The sequence below is a fragment of the Brassica oleracea genome, chromosome C8 (genome assembly GCF_000695525.1).
Source record: "Brassica oleracea var. oleracea cultivar TO1000 chromosome C8, BOL, whole genome shotgun sequence".
Lineage (NCBI taxonomy): Eukaryota > Viridiplantae > Streptophyta > Magnoliopsida > Brassicales > Brassicaceae > Brassica > Brassica oleracea.
This window is the reverse complement of record NC_027755.1, coordinates 29,317,259-29,332,477: the sequence shown is the minus strand read 5'-3', so window position 1 is coordinate 29,332,477 and position 15,219 is coordinate 29,317,259. Positions and strand designations below refer to the sequence as shown.

Genomic DNA, 15,219 nt, shown 5'->3' with positions numbered 1-15,219 from the left:
GCAGAGTCTATATGAGTCTGTTTGTTGATGACAAAAAAAAAAAAATATATAGATTACTAAATTTAACTTTCCTAATAGTGAACTTCTGTAGTTTTGCCGTCCACTTGCGAATAGTCTCGTGAGAACCACAACTAATTTAGTTCTTTGTTTGTTTTGGGCTATTTTAACCAATTTGATCTTCAATTTATTAGTGCGGTACTCTAAATTATTCCTCTACCAGAAAGTACACTTAAAGGGTTCTGGACACATTTCTCGTGAATGACCAGTTGCCCACTATGTTTCACAACTTTTTTACCTGGTAAGAAAAATATACAATTTTCCAAAAATAACTTTCTCCCTTTTCTTATCGTGGACTACTCAGAGAACTGGTTGGTAAAATAAACCCTCCTTCGCAAGTTTCCAGCGCGGCCGGCCCTGAGATTTTGGGAGCCCATATCTGTGTCTATGTAAAAAATTTTTTTTTATAAATTTGGGGATCTAAAATTTTTTTTTTTGGCCTATTTATATGTAATTTCTTTTCAAAAACTTTAGGGATATGTTGCGAATGTTTCACCTAACATGGTCTAGGGCCGGCCCTGATTCTCAAAATCTTCTTCCAGCCCTAAACGCTGAATCCAAAACGCTGAATCCAAAACAGAAATTGTTAGTCTATTGTATATACACCTCGATCTTAGTGGCGTGTCAATCACAGTTTTTAGAGCATCTCCAACCTACTTCTATATTTGCCTTTATAATAGCATTTAGAGATAAAATCACTCTAACCGTACTCTATTTCTTCCTCTAAAATAGAGAGTGCTATTTTCACCTCTATATTTAGAGGAAGAAATAACATTTTTCTATAATAGAGACATATTTTTTTATTCAAAAAATGATCTTTTAACTTTTTACTTTAACAATTATAACCAAAATAAATATTTTACTGAAAATGTACTGTTTATATAAATATATAATCATAGTTTTATTTACATAATAGTTTCTATAAAAATATTCAGTGTAAATAAAATCATAATTTTATGAATGTTAAAGTAAATTGAATTAGTTTTCAATTTTCACAAATAAATGTACTATTTGTAAAATTAGAAAAGAATATGTCAAGAATATTTTTTTTTAAAGAAGAAATAGAGAAATAAATTGGAGACAAGTTCATCTCTATTATAGAGTTTCCCTATTTTAGAAGAAAAAATAGGGAAATACATCGGATATGGTGTTATATGCTACTGATACTGTGAGACAGGTCCGATCCTAAACTTAAGCTGGACAAGTCCATGCTTGTGGTCATATTTTATTAAAACGTTCCATTATATAGTTAATTTTTAATACAGTTTCATTGCATAGTTAAATTTAAAATTATAAAACACATAGATTACTAGATATGAAAGCAATTGTTCCAAGAGCTTTTTTTGACCTTTTTAAGTTTCTAAATTAAGAAACTTATCTTGTTTCCTTTTCTGTTCTTTTATTATTTTTTAATATACTGAGATATCTTTAATGCAAATAGTTTATATCTTGTTAATACTTAATACACTAAGCATCTTGAGAAAGGTGAGTCTCGTTTTAATTATATGTCAATGTTAATTTTCCTGACAAATTATTTTGTTGTGGTGTGAGGTAGTGAAGTTAATTAGATGAGATTCCATGAGATGATAGGAACAAGCGTTCTGCGTGACAGTTATCGCCATTTTTGGAGGAAGAGAGATCCCATACAAGTTTAAAAAATTTAAATAATATAGATCTGATTAAAGCTTAAAAAAAAACAATAAGCTTTAATCAGAATAAGGCGGTATTGAAGTTAGAAACAAGAATAAGGCGGTATTGAAGTTAGAAACAAGAATAAGGCGGTATTGAAGTTATCAATTGATGTAATACGAGATAAGTATACATATATGTGAAAACATATTCGAGTTGTCTAAGATAAAGAAAAACATGTTACAACGGTTTGCAAGATGGTCGGTGACCCAATCAGAGGCGTGCCAACGTTAACAGCTGCCCCCAGCGAAAGACAAAATCAAATGAAAAATATCTATAATAATATGAAAGCTATTGTAGTTTAGTGTGCAAGAATTTTTTATTTATTTATACAACTTTTAAATAATTAACAACCGTTTCATATTTTATTTAGTTTTTTTTAAATCTGTGTTTTTGTTGTAGTCTCATCTTTTGTTTAACTCGTGAAGCTATTAACAAAACTACATGTTTATATAGAATCTCATTACATGAAACAAATTATAAGAAATGCCTTTAGTGTCTTGTATATTTTTAAAAGATGCCCTAGGCCAATGCTTCTTATTTTCTCGTGTAAGCACGGCACTGGACCCAATCTATCATTCAGGGAGCAACTTGTCTTCGGACTCGATGCAATAAAAAACAATGCAACTGCTAATTGATAAAGAGAACCCATGTTTTGAGAATCTTTCCTTGTAACTGAACTGATAAATTTTCCACATAAACTTTGTCTGCAACTATTTTTTTGGAAACCATCTGAGAGATTGTGAGACCGAAACTATCACCAGTGAAAACTTTATCCCCTCTAGTGTATGCTTCGTGAAGTGAAAGATTTCGCTAAGTCAAGATGTTTTGAGGAGGATATGATAATGGGCCTAATAGCATCTAGCCCACCTGAAAAAATCAACCAAAATGTTTTGGGTCCATCATGAAACACGACATCATTTCGAATCGTTGCAAAGTTCTATAGGAGCCTGAGTTGAAGGTGGTGTTTATCGAATTCAGTGAAACTGATAAAGAGATCATCCTTTTTTGTGCTCTAAAGAGATCATCCTTAAACATGCAAAACGACCATTCAGGTCTATATCAACTTTGAAAGATCCAAGGTCCATATCTTACATTTAAAGTTCCAATACTTGTATCAAAAGCCTCCTTACTTCAACATACAAAACCACAAGCTTCTTGGATTCAATACCACATTTTACAAATAAATACTTCAAATACTCAGAAAGCACTGTTTCATCAAAGTGTAAAGAGATAAACTGACATTTGCAATAAATATCATAAAGAGAGATTTTGTGATTGAAAATCAAATATTTGAAATTCAAAACGCAGAAGAGACTCCTCACAGGAAAAAAACGAGAGAAACTAAATGAAAACAATTAAAAGACAAAAGAGAAAGAATAAATATGTCTGGTGAAATTATTAAAATCATGAATCATCAAGAAGTATATGTTGTCCAGTCGAGGTGATTATTTGGCCTCGGCCAATACAAAATTTTTCTTTAATTGTCCAGTACTTATCAGGCGATTATTCTAAGTCACCTTCAGTGCTTGAAAAAAAGAGTAAATGAGTACAAAAACAAAATCATTCGCTCATTGTTTTTTTAACACTAGAATTATATTAACTTCAGGGAAAATTACATGGAAGAATGCATTTGTAGAAGACAAAGCCAGCAAGAACAAGTTATTTTCAAGAATTAATCCTAAGAAAGGGAGACTAAAATAACAACAACAAATTAAATATCATGAGTATAACATTCGCTCACTGTTACACTCATGCTTATCAAATTAAATACCCTGAAAAACATTTTTAATACTTACTCCCTCTGTATCACTTTAGGTGGTGTTTAGAGGAAAAAAATTTGTTTCAAAATAATTGATGTTCTCATTATTCTAGATAGAATTTAATATCATTTAAATTTTGTGTCCAATTGCAAAATACTGAATTTTTTTTATTGGTTGAATTAATTTCATTTAATGATATTTTTATATAACCAAGATAAAATATCAGAGAACTAAAGAAAATAGACTTTTTTTCCTCTCTGGCCCGGTTATCGAGAAACCAGATCTGAGAACAATTTTCGACGCCGGCGACGCTCGCCGGCGTCGTCTTTGCTCCTCCTCCTCTCTGCTTTGCCCCGACGACGCTCTCTCCTCACTTTGCTCGTTTCTACACTCTGCTTTTGTCATAGTTCGTTCTCTTACATTAATGGCGACGACAAAATTTATGGTTGTTGAGCGCGTAACCACCGGAACAGGTGGCTTCTCCTGGGATTCCGGGAAGGCTTTGTTACCTGGTCCGTTATCTCTCTGCTCCACCCCGTCTGGTCTACAACCACCTTCGCCTCGCCACGTCTTGTCTTGCTTGGTCGGATGTCGACAAACAAGATTCAAAAGTTTGGGCCATGCCCATTAAGAGTGTTCTAAAGATTTCGGTTGTGTTCTCTGAGGTCTACTGTTCAAGCTTTATGTCATATATATCTTTATTGAAGATTTTACCGTTCATTGCATCGGAACCGTTACTATCTCGACCACCCTCCTCTTCTGAGGAGAAGACCTTACCACCATTTCCTCTTCCAATGGAAAGAGATGATTCCTTAGCCTCGTTGTCGAGCGTTTGTTTCAGTTTCCTCATCGGCTTGCTATCTTACGGAGCGGTCTCTACGGGACCAGAAGATGCAACCGAGAGTATTTCGGTATCTCTCGTAGATGAGGTCTGGACCTCAACGTCACATTATGTGACTATTATACTGCTGTCCGACGTTGTCGTGAAAGCTCCCTCGACGCATTCAAGCATCGTTTTGAATTCGCTGTCATCTTCGGTTGAAGACCTATCTTGTTTAGTTTACTTATGTGTTGTATTTTCGGCTTATGGCAAAAGAGGATGGATAATTCCCTCTTTCTATTGTATGGAAAAAGTTTAAAGTTTGAATGAAAGTAAGTTGTGTTTCAAAAAAAAAAAAACCAAGATAAATTGTATAGAAGTTTGTATTTTTTTAATCCAAGTGCAAAAATCTTAAAAATCACTTAAAGTGAAACAGAGGAGTATGTAAGACGAAGAATTCCATTAAAGAGAGAGAGGGAAAGAGTGTTAATATGAAAAGATATTTGGGAAAGGTATCAATAAATTTAACATTTCATCAAAAAAAAAAAAAAAAAAAAAAAAGAAGATATTTGGGAAGGTTGCTTAATTAAGAAACACTCTTATTACTCAACTTAAATTGGCATCAAAGATGGATTTTTACGTAAGAGATAGTCTATCAAGTCTTTATATAAAAGATATTGGTTGTTTACCTATCTATCTACATTTAATTTACATTGTTGATTATCTCATAACTACCACTGATTAAAACGCAACACTAACTTAACCACTAAACCTCTAAGAAGTAATAAAAAACTAACCAATCATAACTACAGTCTAAATATATGTAGAAAAAGTTATAGTAAAAGTTACGTCGTGGAATCGTTGGTCATTAATATCACATATGTTATAAATAGTTAATAATTATTTGCAATAGAAATATAAATTATATGATGATGTAATTGACGGTTCGACCAACTTTGCTAAAATATCTACTCATATATACATTATACGATGATGTAATTGACGGTTCGACCAGTTTTTCAAAAATGCCTACTCAGTTTGTTGGCAAGAAAAGACCGTGTATTCAGCTTTGTATAATAAATTGTAGATTCAGGTGCAGCTAATGAATAAAATAGAATTTTAACAAAAACAAAAAATAAACAAATCAACTACAAAAAGAATCCTCACAATAAAAATACAAAGAATTGAAAGAAGAGAAGGAGAAGAAGATTTAATGTAAAACCTAACGTTCTCTAGTGTCTTCAAAATCTTCTGCTCTTCTTTTGTGTTCAAGAGTTTTGCACATACACACTACAAATACAAAATACAAACACAATCACTTTTCATCTAACTCTTGATCCTCTCCTCTTCATTCATCTCTTCTAAAGCTAAAACTTTTCTGCTCACTGACTCTTTCCTACTCCTCGCAACTCTAATCACTTCAACGCTTGGAAACTGAACCATCTTTTCTCGATCTTAATCCACACCAATGTAGGCATTGTTCGGAATCAAATCTTGCAGATCACTCTCTTCGTTTGTGTAGCTTCCACCGCTGCATCTCTTGCTTCTCATTTCAGCCACCTTCTTGTGTGAGTTCGAGTGAAGAGCTGGAGTGAATGTTGGACTATTAGCTGGACGGTACTCCGGGAAAAGCCTTCCAGACTTGTAACGCACGCCACACGCGTTGCAAAGCGTCTTTGGACCCATAGGCCCAAGCCTCCACTGTGGAGTCTTGGTGACCTCACAGTGCATACATTTCCTAACCGGATGCTGCTCTGAATCATATGAATCAAAGTTGTTGTTGTTGCTTCCGTTGGTTTCAAGATCAATCCCCGACGAAGAATAGGAAGAAGGAACCTTGGCCTTCTTCTTCTTCTTCTTGGTGATCATCTTGCTGTGGTCAGAGAGAAACTGCTTTGGTATTCTAACGATGAGACGCGAATCCGCCCCGCAAACATTGACCCTGTCCGTCTCCTGAACCGGTGGGCGAGGGCGTTTTGTGCGCGGACGACCGTGCTTTCCAGAGAGGACAAGTGAGGTTGCGTTGGTGGTTTGAGACGATGAGGAGCTGCTTTCGAGTACCGACACTGGACTTGAGCTCCTGAACTGGCTGTGAGAAGAAGATGAGTCCGTGTTTCTGGAAAACGAATCTTCCTTCTTCGCGACCAAAGACTCCTCTACAAAGCTTGCTGGCCTTTCCACCTTAACAATATCTTCAAACTGCAAATTTCCCACAAACCAATATATAAACATTGTTAGACAATTATGTCACGAATTATATACTCCATCTATTTTAGATTATTTGATGTTTAAGTAAAATATTTTGGCTACAAAATAAAAAATGTTTTCGCTATTCTAGATTTTTAATATATTTGATATTTGTGACTAATTATATAATACATTAGTTTAATTGGCTGAATTCATTTTGTTTAATGATATTTTTATATAAATAAAATTTATAAGATTTTAATATGTGTGCATTAACTTTAAATTGGAAACCGAGGAAATACAAAAATATAAACAAGGCTTATTAGGTTAGTGTAGAAACTGACCGGAACATAGAGCTCAGGTGATGAGTCAGAGTTTGTGTTGGAAGAGAAGAGAGGGTCAGAAGCGGCGGGCCACGTGTCCTGATGATTGGTCCAGATGTTAGGGAAAGAGTCGGAGTCACCGATGCTGAAACCGACATCCATATCACAACCGGGAAAGTCAAGAATGTCGTCCATGTTGTCAAAGAAGTTGCCACAATCAATATCCTCCGGGAAGCTTTGTCCAAACATCTTCTTTTTTTACAGTTTAGCGATTTAGCTGGAGAGAAAGAAAAAAGCACAATTGATAATTAATATAAAAAAATGAGAGATGAGGTAATGAAATATACTGAGAGGAACATGACAAGAGTTTTGAACAGTAAGGAGGTTTCTCAAAAGTTTTCAAAATTTTGGAACCATCTTAAAAACCAAAATTTGAAAATGAACATGCTTTGGCCCACCTTTTTTGGGTGGGTTACAGAAATAATGAAGACAATTCTAAGCAAAAATTCAATTGCAATAGACCCAATGGGTCTAAAAGTCAAAAGTCACCGTTAATTAAGCATTCTTGATTTATCTCTCTTTTCTAGAATTGTTGTTGTGTGAAACACAAAAAAAAAGGAACAAAATTTGAATGTTCTTTACAAAAACAGAGCGCTAAGAAAAAACAGAGTACCAACAAAACTCAAACCAGAAAATTGTACCACCGACACTTCATAAACTCCTCAAAACCTCAATTTGAACACCAAAGAATCCTAAAACTCCATTTCATAAACAAGAATTCTCAAGAAAAGCAAAACCCAAAATCAAGAACGGGAGTGGAAACAGAGTTACGGAGAGAATTCGAACCTCTATTGGTAGTGGTGTGCAGGTATGAGAGAGAGAGAGAGAGAATCAAATTTGAGAATATAAGGAGAGAGAGAGATTGCTTAGAAAGGAGAAAAAGGAGTAGGAGTGGGGAGAAGTGAAGAGTGATTGATTGGGAAAATGGGTTAGTAATGGAGAGCAATAGCTTCCCCTTATTATTATAAAGAGTTAGGTGTGAGAGAAACACTTCTCTCTCTCTCTCTCTCTCTCTCTCTCCTTTTGCTGCTAGCTGTATTTTACCATCCCTTACTCTGTCTTCATGTGGAAGTCTCTTTCTCTCTCTAACAAATTTCATAAAATTTATGAAACATAATATCTTAATCTCACCTCCCTCATGTGGGTTCCATTTCTCACCAAAGATGATTTATTCACAAACCTTGCTTAGCTGTACAGAAGTTGTATTTGTTTGAGAAACAATGGATTGAGTATAACTTATTAACGAAAATGATGGTTTTAAAAAAAGATGGTTTAAATTAAAGTTACACTTTGTTTTCAACAAAGGTTATTTATGTTGTTGTAACGTAAGAAAAACTATATTATATAATTGTCATAAACCAATTCAAAAAGAATTGTCATTTAAGTAAATAATTTATTTTTAAGATGAAAAAATAAATAAATTATAACGCGTATAAAGTTCTAGTCCAAGTCATGGTTTTGCTCTTACCGGTTTATAAGAAAAGTCAATGAGATAATGGGAAGGTGAAATGGCACGAAGGAATTATACGACTTTTACACGTACATGTAATTCCAAATTTATATTTAGAAAATTATCTAATTTATTATTATTATTTTTTTTTGCTAATTTTCTTCCCATTGTTTATGCCACAAACTACGTGTTGCAAACTTGCAAAGTAAAAGTAAAGACTTTCTAATTACCGTATATTACAAGTATACTTATTACATAGCCTTTAGGAAACCTCGGTCAACTTTATTTCTTTCTTTTTTTATCAGTGATAAATATTAGACCGTCGTGATTAATTACCGTAATGTATATATATGGTTAAGGTATCTTGAAATTAATTAAAATGATAATAAAAGATCTAATCATTTTCATCTGGTAGATACCATCATTAGAATTTGTTTCTAAGTTTCTTGTCTTACTGAACAACGATGATAAGAAATTATATAAAGAAACATATAAACTTAATAGGTTAGCAACAGATAACTTAAAATCATGGCTAGTTTTGTGGAGAACAATATACGTAGTCACCAAAACCCGAAGTCACAATGAATCCAAAGCCTTTGAACTCAACATTCTTAAACATATATATCTAATGAGATTTTCTTTGAGATTATCTTCTTTAGCTAACTTCAACCATACTCTTAGCTTCGTTACTTCAAGCACACTCTTTCATAAAGAAAATTTAAAGGATTATAGTACCTACCAATTTAATTTAATGCTGATTTTCTAAGGCTCTACTTTTTCCACTCTCTTATAATTTTTTCTTCTTTTTAGTATAGATTTTGCAGTAACTAACTTGGACTTCACTCCATACATGATCATTTTCTTCTAAAAGACTTCTCTCCACATTACTCTGTAAATGACAAAAGCTATATCATGAATGTGTTTATATATGTAACTATATACATATAAAGACATGTACTAAATATATAATACATATCATCTAGTCAATGGTTATATGTTGAGATCATTTCATGCATTACAGCAGAATAGTAAGATTTTATTTATTCAAATTCATTCATATTGTGCTATATATTGACAGTTTGAACCTCAGCCCATGGTCGGGACCAAAATGTTCGTATAACTTCCGGCACAGAAGAAAAAGCTTTCACTTATGTACGTCGATCACTAATCTTAAATTGATTAAGACACCTCAACAAATATTGATTAAAACGAGTAGATTTGCTTACAAAACGCTATTTTCTCTGACCAACTAATTTGTTGGTTCCAATAAAATAACGAAAACGCATGTATGAGAATAATTAGGTAAGTGGTTTACGAAACGCCATATTGAGTGTGGTAAGACTTATGAATAAAACCTGAATATAGTTATCATCTAAAAATAGAAAAAAATCTTCAACCCCAATTCATCTATATTATTAAAAGAAAAGTACCCATTAAAAAATACCCAAAATTTTCTAACTTATTTACACTTACATGCTACTGAGAATTAAATTAAACTACTTATTTTAATGCTTGTTTTTTTCAGTTAAATTAATGAGTTTTCTTTAATCAAATTTAAATTTAATGTCATTAAATGAACCTACCTATTTTAATGATTGTTTTTTCCAATTAAATCAATGAGTTTTACTTAATGAAATTTAAACTTAATGTCATTAAATGAACCTAAAAATACATCATATTTAACGTAGCTTATTACGGACGAGTACGGCCTAATAATGAACTTGAATTTTATTTTTAAAAACGTGAATCACTTGACTTATGTAATATTTAAAATATATTAACTACAATATAACAAATGCATATAACCTACCTATACTTTAGTTTGAAATGATCATGTTCAAGTTTTATATAGTCAACTTACATCATGCATCGATCGATGTACAACAGTCAAACCACCTATAGTTTTCGTTTTTTTATAGGATGTACCAACCAACCAATCATCCCACTGATTTTCTAAGCTTTATAAAAAAAACAAATCAATAAATACAAACTCAAAATTCAATATCTTCTATAAATCAAAACAAAATATTTTCAAAGTCGTATATTTAATGTACCTATTAAATATAGAAACTGTAACCATAATTACACTAATTATAAGAATAAATTTGATTCCAATCAATTGATCTATTACTTCGGTAATTGATTGGCTCGCAGAAGAGGAAACAATAAATTTAAAATTTATAAGAATATAAAGATATGGAGATTCCAACCAATTGCCTATATTTGCGTATGATTTTCGCATAATAAGCTTCAAATTGAACATTGAAAAAGATAGAGAGATTTTTTTTAATCTTTTACCGACACATAACTTAAACAAAACGAAGAGTTAAAGGTAATTTTTTTTTGTTACACTTCCCGGAAAAAAACGGTTACAACATGGGCTTTCATAATATGGCCTTTTAACATATTAATGTTATGGACATTTCATAATTATCTTGACGAAAAACAAATACTATAAATAATTTATTATTAACAAAAGTATGAAATTATTTACAATTTGATGACTAATTCATCACCCTATTTATATGTTAAATTTTTCATAGAAGTTTAAAAATCATTTTATTTTCTTTAAACATGTATAATTAATTTATAATCTTTTATGCTATACTAAGTCATGATATAATATTTCTTCATATTTTACATTAATAACCATTGTTTTTATATATCGTCTACAATTCTTTAATTACGTCTATTTGTTCAATTTTGTATATGATATCGAATATTCATCATAAATAGATGGTTTAAGATGCCAAAAATTTATTTACTTGGTGAATATAATACATCAAATATTACAAATACATCATTTAGTTAAATAAATAACCATAAACCGAAAATTCATACTCGCGCTGGTGCGCGGTTCAGGGTCTAGTTTTAGAGTTGAAATCTCAGTTTTATAGTATTAGCCTAGTTATTTGCTTTGTATTAGAAAAGGCTAAACTTCTCAAAAGGTTTCTTTATATGATCTCACCAAGTAACATGACTATATAAAGTTACACTTAGATGTGTCCATATCCCATCTATATATCTTATATATTAAAACAGAAGTCACAACCTTGATTCATGTGTGATTTTTTTTTAAAATAGATCTAATGGACATATTCCTAGAAAGTCATGTTACATTTAATCTCTAATCTTATCATTTAAATTTTGGGCCCACTAGCAATTTTTATTGGGCTATCAATAATTGGATTTAAACAATAGATGATCCATTGGATTTATAAATAGTATAAATTAAATAGATTTAATTTAATGTTGTAATAGTATACCTCCTTATGTTAAATATTTAAATATTTGTCGATGTTAACTTTTAAAATTATAAAGATTTTTTTTTTAAATAACAAAAATCATATTATCCAACAATGATTAATCTTTACTAACTTAAACCAATGAAAACAAAATTTAAACTATATAGTTTTTTAAAAAAATTAAACAAAAACTAAATGTTTAATTATTTACTCGATAATATAAATCTATTAAGCGAAAAGTTTAATTTTTTAAAAACTTTCTAAATTTGTGAAATGCTACAATATCTTTGAATATGACAATAAAACAATATTTTACTAATCTTTATATATATAGTTATGATTTTAATAATAAAATAATAATCTGAAAATATATATATATAAAAAGATACAAATACATGTGAAAGTTTGAAACAATCTATTCAATGAAAAAATATACCGTAAACTTATTATGTTTTAAAAATTGATAGACACATATATATTGTAATATATATCAATTTAGAATTGAAAAAAAATATTTATATAAAAATAAATGAAAACAAAAATCCGCGCGGTTGCGCGGATCCAGATCTAGTATAAATATTAAATGAATTGCCACCTCTAACACAAGAGAGTAATAATACAAATCCGTAACACATGATGATCAACATAATTTATAGTATGAATAAGCGGGATAAGAAATGTTGGCGGAATAGGGGTTAGTATTTAAACATTATTTGTACGGTTGACGGTATACGATAACGTATATTATACAAAATGAATGAGACCGTATGCGTATCTAGTCGGTGGAGGGTTAACAACTAGCATGTGCACGAGAGAACAGGTGAAGGCGCGGGTGACTTGCGAGCAAGTAAGAACCCATGTTTTCGTTAGGACCCACCTTTGTCTAAATACGTGAGAAGATACCCTTGAGATTGGCCCCACGCACATTTTCAAGATTACCAAAACACGGTTTAGCGTATTTTAATTAATATTCAAGCAATTGTTAGACAAGGACTACACATCTTGTATAAAAATTACGCCTACCCATATTATTTGGGGTTTAGATAAAAAAAAAAAAAAAAAAAGATAGACTAAAGTTCATGAATCATTTATTTATTTAGTTATTTAAAAAACTAGATATGTTAAAAAAAAGCTAGATAAACTTGTGAGTTTACTCTAAACACACAAAACTGGAAAAAAAAATCTACACTTGATTTAAACGAACTGGTATATAGTAAGATGATATAACTAAATTTATTTAAATTTATTTTATGTTATTTGATTTAACCAATTAAAATCAACTTAGAATAATTAAAATCTGTTTAATTTGTTTAAACCGATTTGTTTTTTAGATCATCAAATCAATTATTATCGATTCTTGCATAAGTAGTGATTGCATGTAGACTGATTTTTTAAAAGTGAAACAAAGAAGATTATAAGCGCCAATTTGCATGAAAACAATTATATCATTCAACAAATCACGTGGCTTTGCCTCGGGATCGGTTCTCTCTTACTGACATGTAAGTAGTTCTTAACTTAAACGAATAGGCATCGGACACGTGTTCAACAATCTCCACGTTAGATCATGTGACGAGGTGGGTCCTAGTAGTGTGCGAAACTCTACTCAGGCTATAGCTCCTCCAGGAAGGAAGGACTCACTCAAGCGTACGAATCTCTCCTCCAAGTCCTAGGATCAAACGGCTCAATTCAATTATTCACTATGCTCTATGATCACCCACATGCACTGGCTTTTTTTGGAATACTCAATTCTTTATCCAACTTTTGTATTATTGTATTTTAAACTGATGTGATCCTGACAATTCACGAACCTCTGAAGTTTTGTTATAAAGCAGTTTGTCAGCCATTCTTCACATGGTACTTCAACTAAAGACACAAATGTTAGCAAAAAAAAAAAAAAACTAAAGACACAAAAAGTATTTATATATTTATTTTGTTCGATACAAATACTATGGTAGTTGGGCTAGGGACCTTATACTTGGGTTTTATACTAGCATAAACAGGAGATAATAGTTTGCCAATGACTTTTGGCCTAGTTTTTAAGTTTCTCAAACTCGTACTCGATAAAGAGAGATAGATTTGGATTCTTGCCACCGTATTCACCGTTATCTGTGGTTTATACTCGAGAAAATTATGTTATATAATAAATACTAGGTAATAATCTGCGCCTTACGTGGAATGTGATTATTAATTTCGTTATTTTTTAATAAGGAAACATTAATCTATTTAATCTGGATATCAGTTCGGTTTTAGGTTGTTTTTGGTTTTTAATCTCCTAAAATATAACTATCATTTTAAATAAATATTTATTTGGTTTGTTCGGTTAAAGTGTTTGATGTTTTTGTTTTTTTTCTGTGATAATCAAAAATTATTATTATTTGTTTGTTTTCATGTTATGAATCTTAGATAGTCGTGATGTCGAACCAATGGTTTTATATTATAGTTTCTAAACGGATAATAGTTAAAAAAAGAAAGAAAATTATAAAGACAAATAATTTTACTACAATTTGGTCGATAGTGAAAGAAGCATTAAGAGAAAAAAAATATTTTAACTTCCAAAAAATTAGATATTTCAGTTGTGGTACATACATAGTCATAAGGTGCTCACGTCAATGTGCACATGTATGTGTATGTAAAAGTATATAAAAATACTGTTAATTAATATTAAATGACATTTTTTCAAAATAATACATGAAAAATAAAATTCTTAAAATGAAATTATTTAAAAACAAAAATATTGTAAAATTTATATAAACTATAATATAAAACTTATATATAATTCTTTAACATATGTATATATATGCATATAACGGATCAAATTGGATATCCGTTCCTATAAATATGATATTTGTGATTTGCTTTTTTTTTGCGGACATTGCATTTTAGTATTTGATTTGCTTCGTAGAGTAACAGATATCCGAATTTTTTGGTTCGAATCAAAATTTATGAATAATTTGTCCAGCTCTATTCGTAAACAGAAAAAATAACGTAAAGAAGAACCATGCATGTGATTTTTATATTAAAAAAAACGTAAAGTACATAGTATGAACATATTTATATAGAGTTTGTCTGAGAATCTCTCTATACGTGACATGTGTCCATTTTAGTGTGAACGTATTTATTACAATGGTTCTACACATGACATGTGTTCAGTTTAGTGTGAACGCATTTATTACAATGTTTCTCATTTAATATATAAGGGATGTACAATTTGACGTAAATTAACAAAGAAGAAGATAAAATAAACAATTTACTGAAACGCATGGAACTCTTTCTAAACTACGAAAGCATTACATTAATGTTAATGTGTTGATATTTCTGATAATAAATCATACAAAATACTGACATGTGAATTACTCGTAGGGCTGTTCAATATGGTAAAACCGAACCGTACCGAACCGAACCAAACCGAAATAGACAATATGATTTGATTTTGGTATATACCATATAAACCGAATAGATATAATTTTATAAAAACCGTAGGATTTGGATATGGTTTGGTATATAACCGATTAAACCGAATAAACCGAACAAAACCAATTAAAAGTAGAAACATGTAAATATGTATATATTTTATAACAATACATGAAAATCTATTTGTTACATAAGTTAAATTTGTGTTAATAAC

General features: G+C 31.0%; 1 protein-coding gene across 1 annotated transcript; it reads right to left on the bottom strand.

Annotated features, from left to right (window-relative positions):
- Window positions 1–5,465: 5,465 nt before the first annotated feature.
- LOC106312653 (GATA transcription factor 8-like) lies at window positions 5,466–7,914 on the bottom strand. Its single transcript, XM_013750253.1, has 3 exons — window positions 7,686–7,914; window positions 6,861–7,116; window positions 5,466–6,528 (listed from the first exon to the last, which is right to left on the bottom strand). Exons 2-3 carry the CDS (start codon window positions 7,086–7,088, stop codon window positions 5,785–5,787), a joined length of 972 nt encoding a protein of 323 aa, XP_013605707.1. The 5' UTR covers window positions 7,089–7,116; window positions 7,686–7,914; the 3' UTR covers window positions 5,466–5,784.
- Window positions 7,915–15,219: the final 7,305 nt, after the last annotated feature.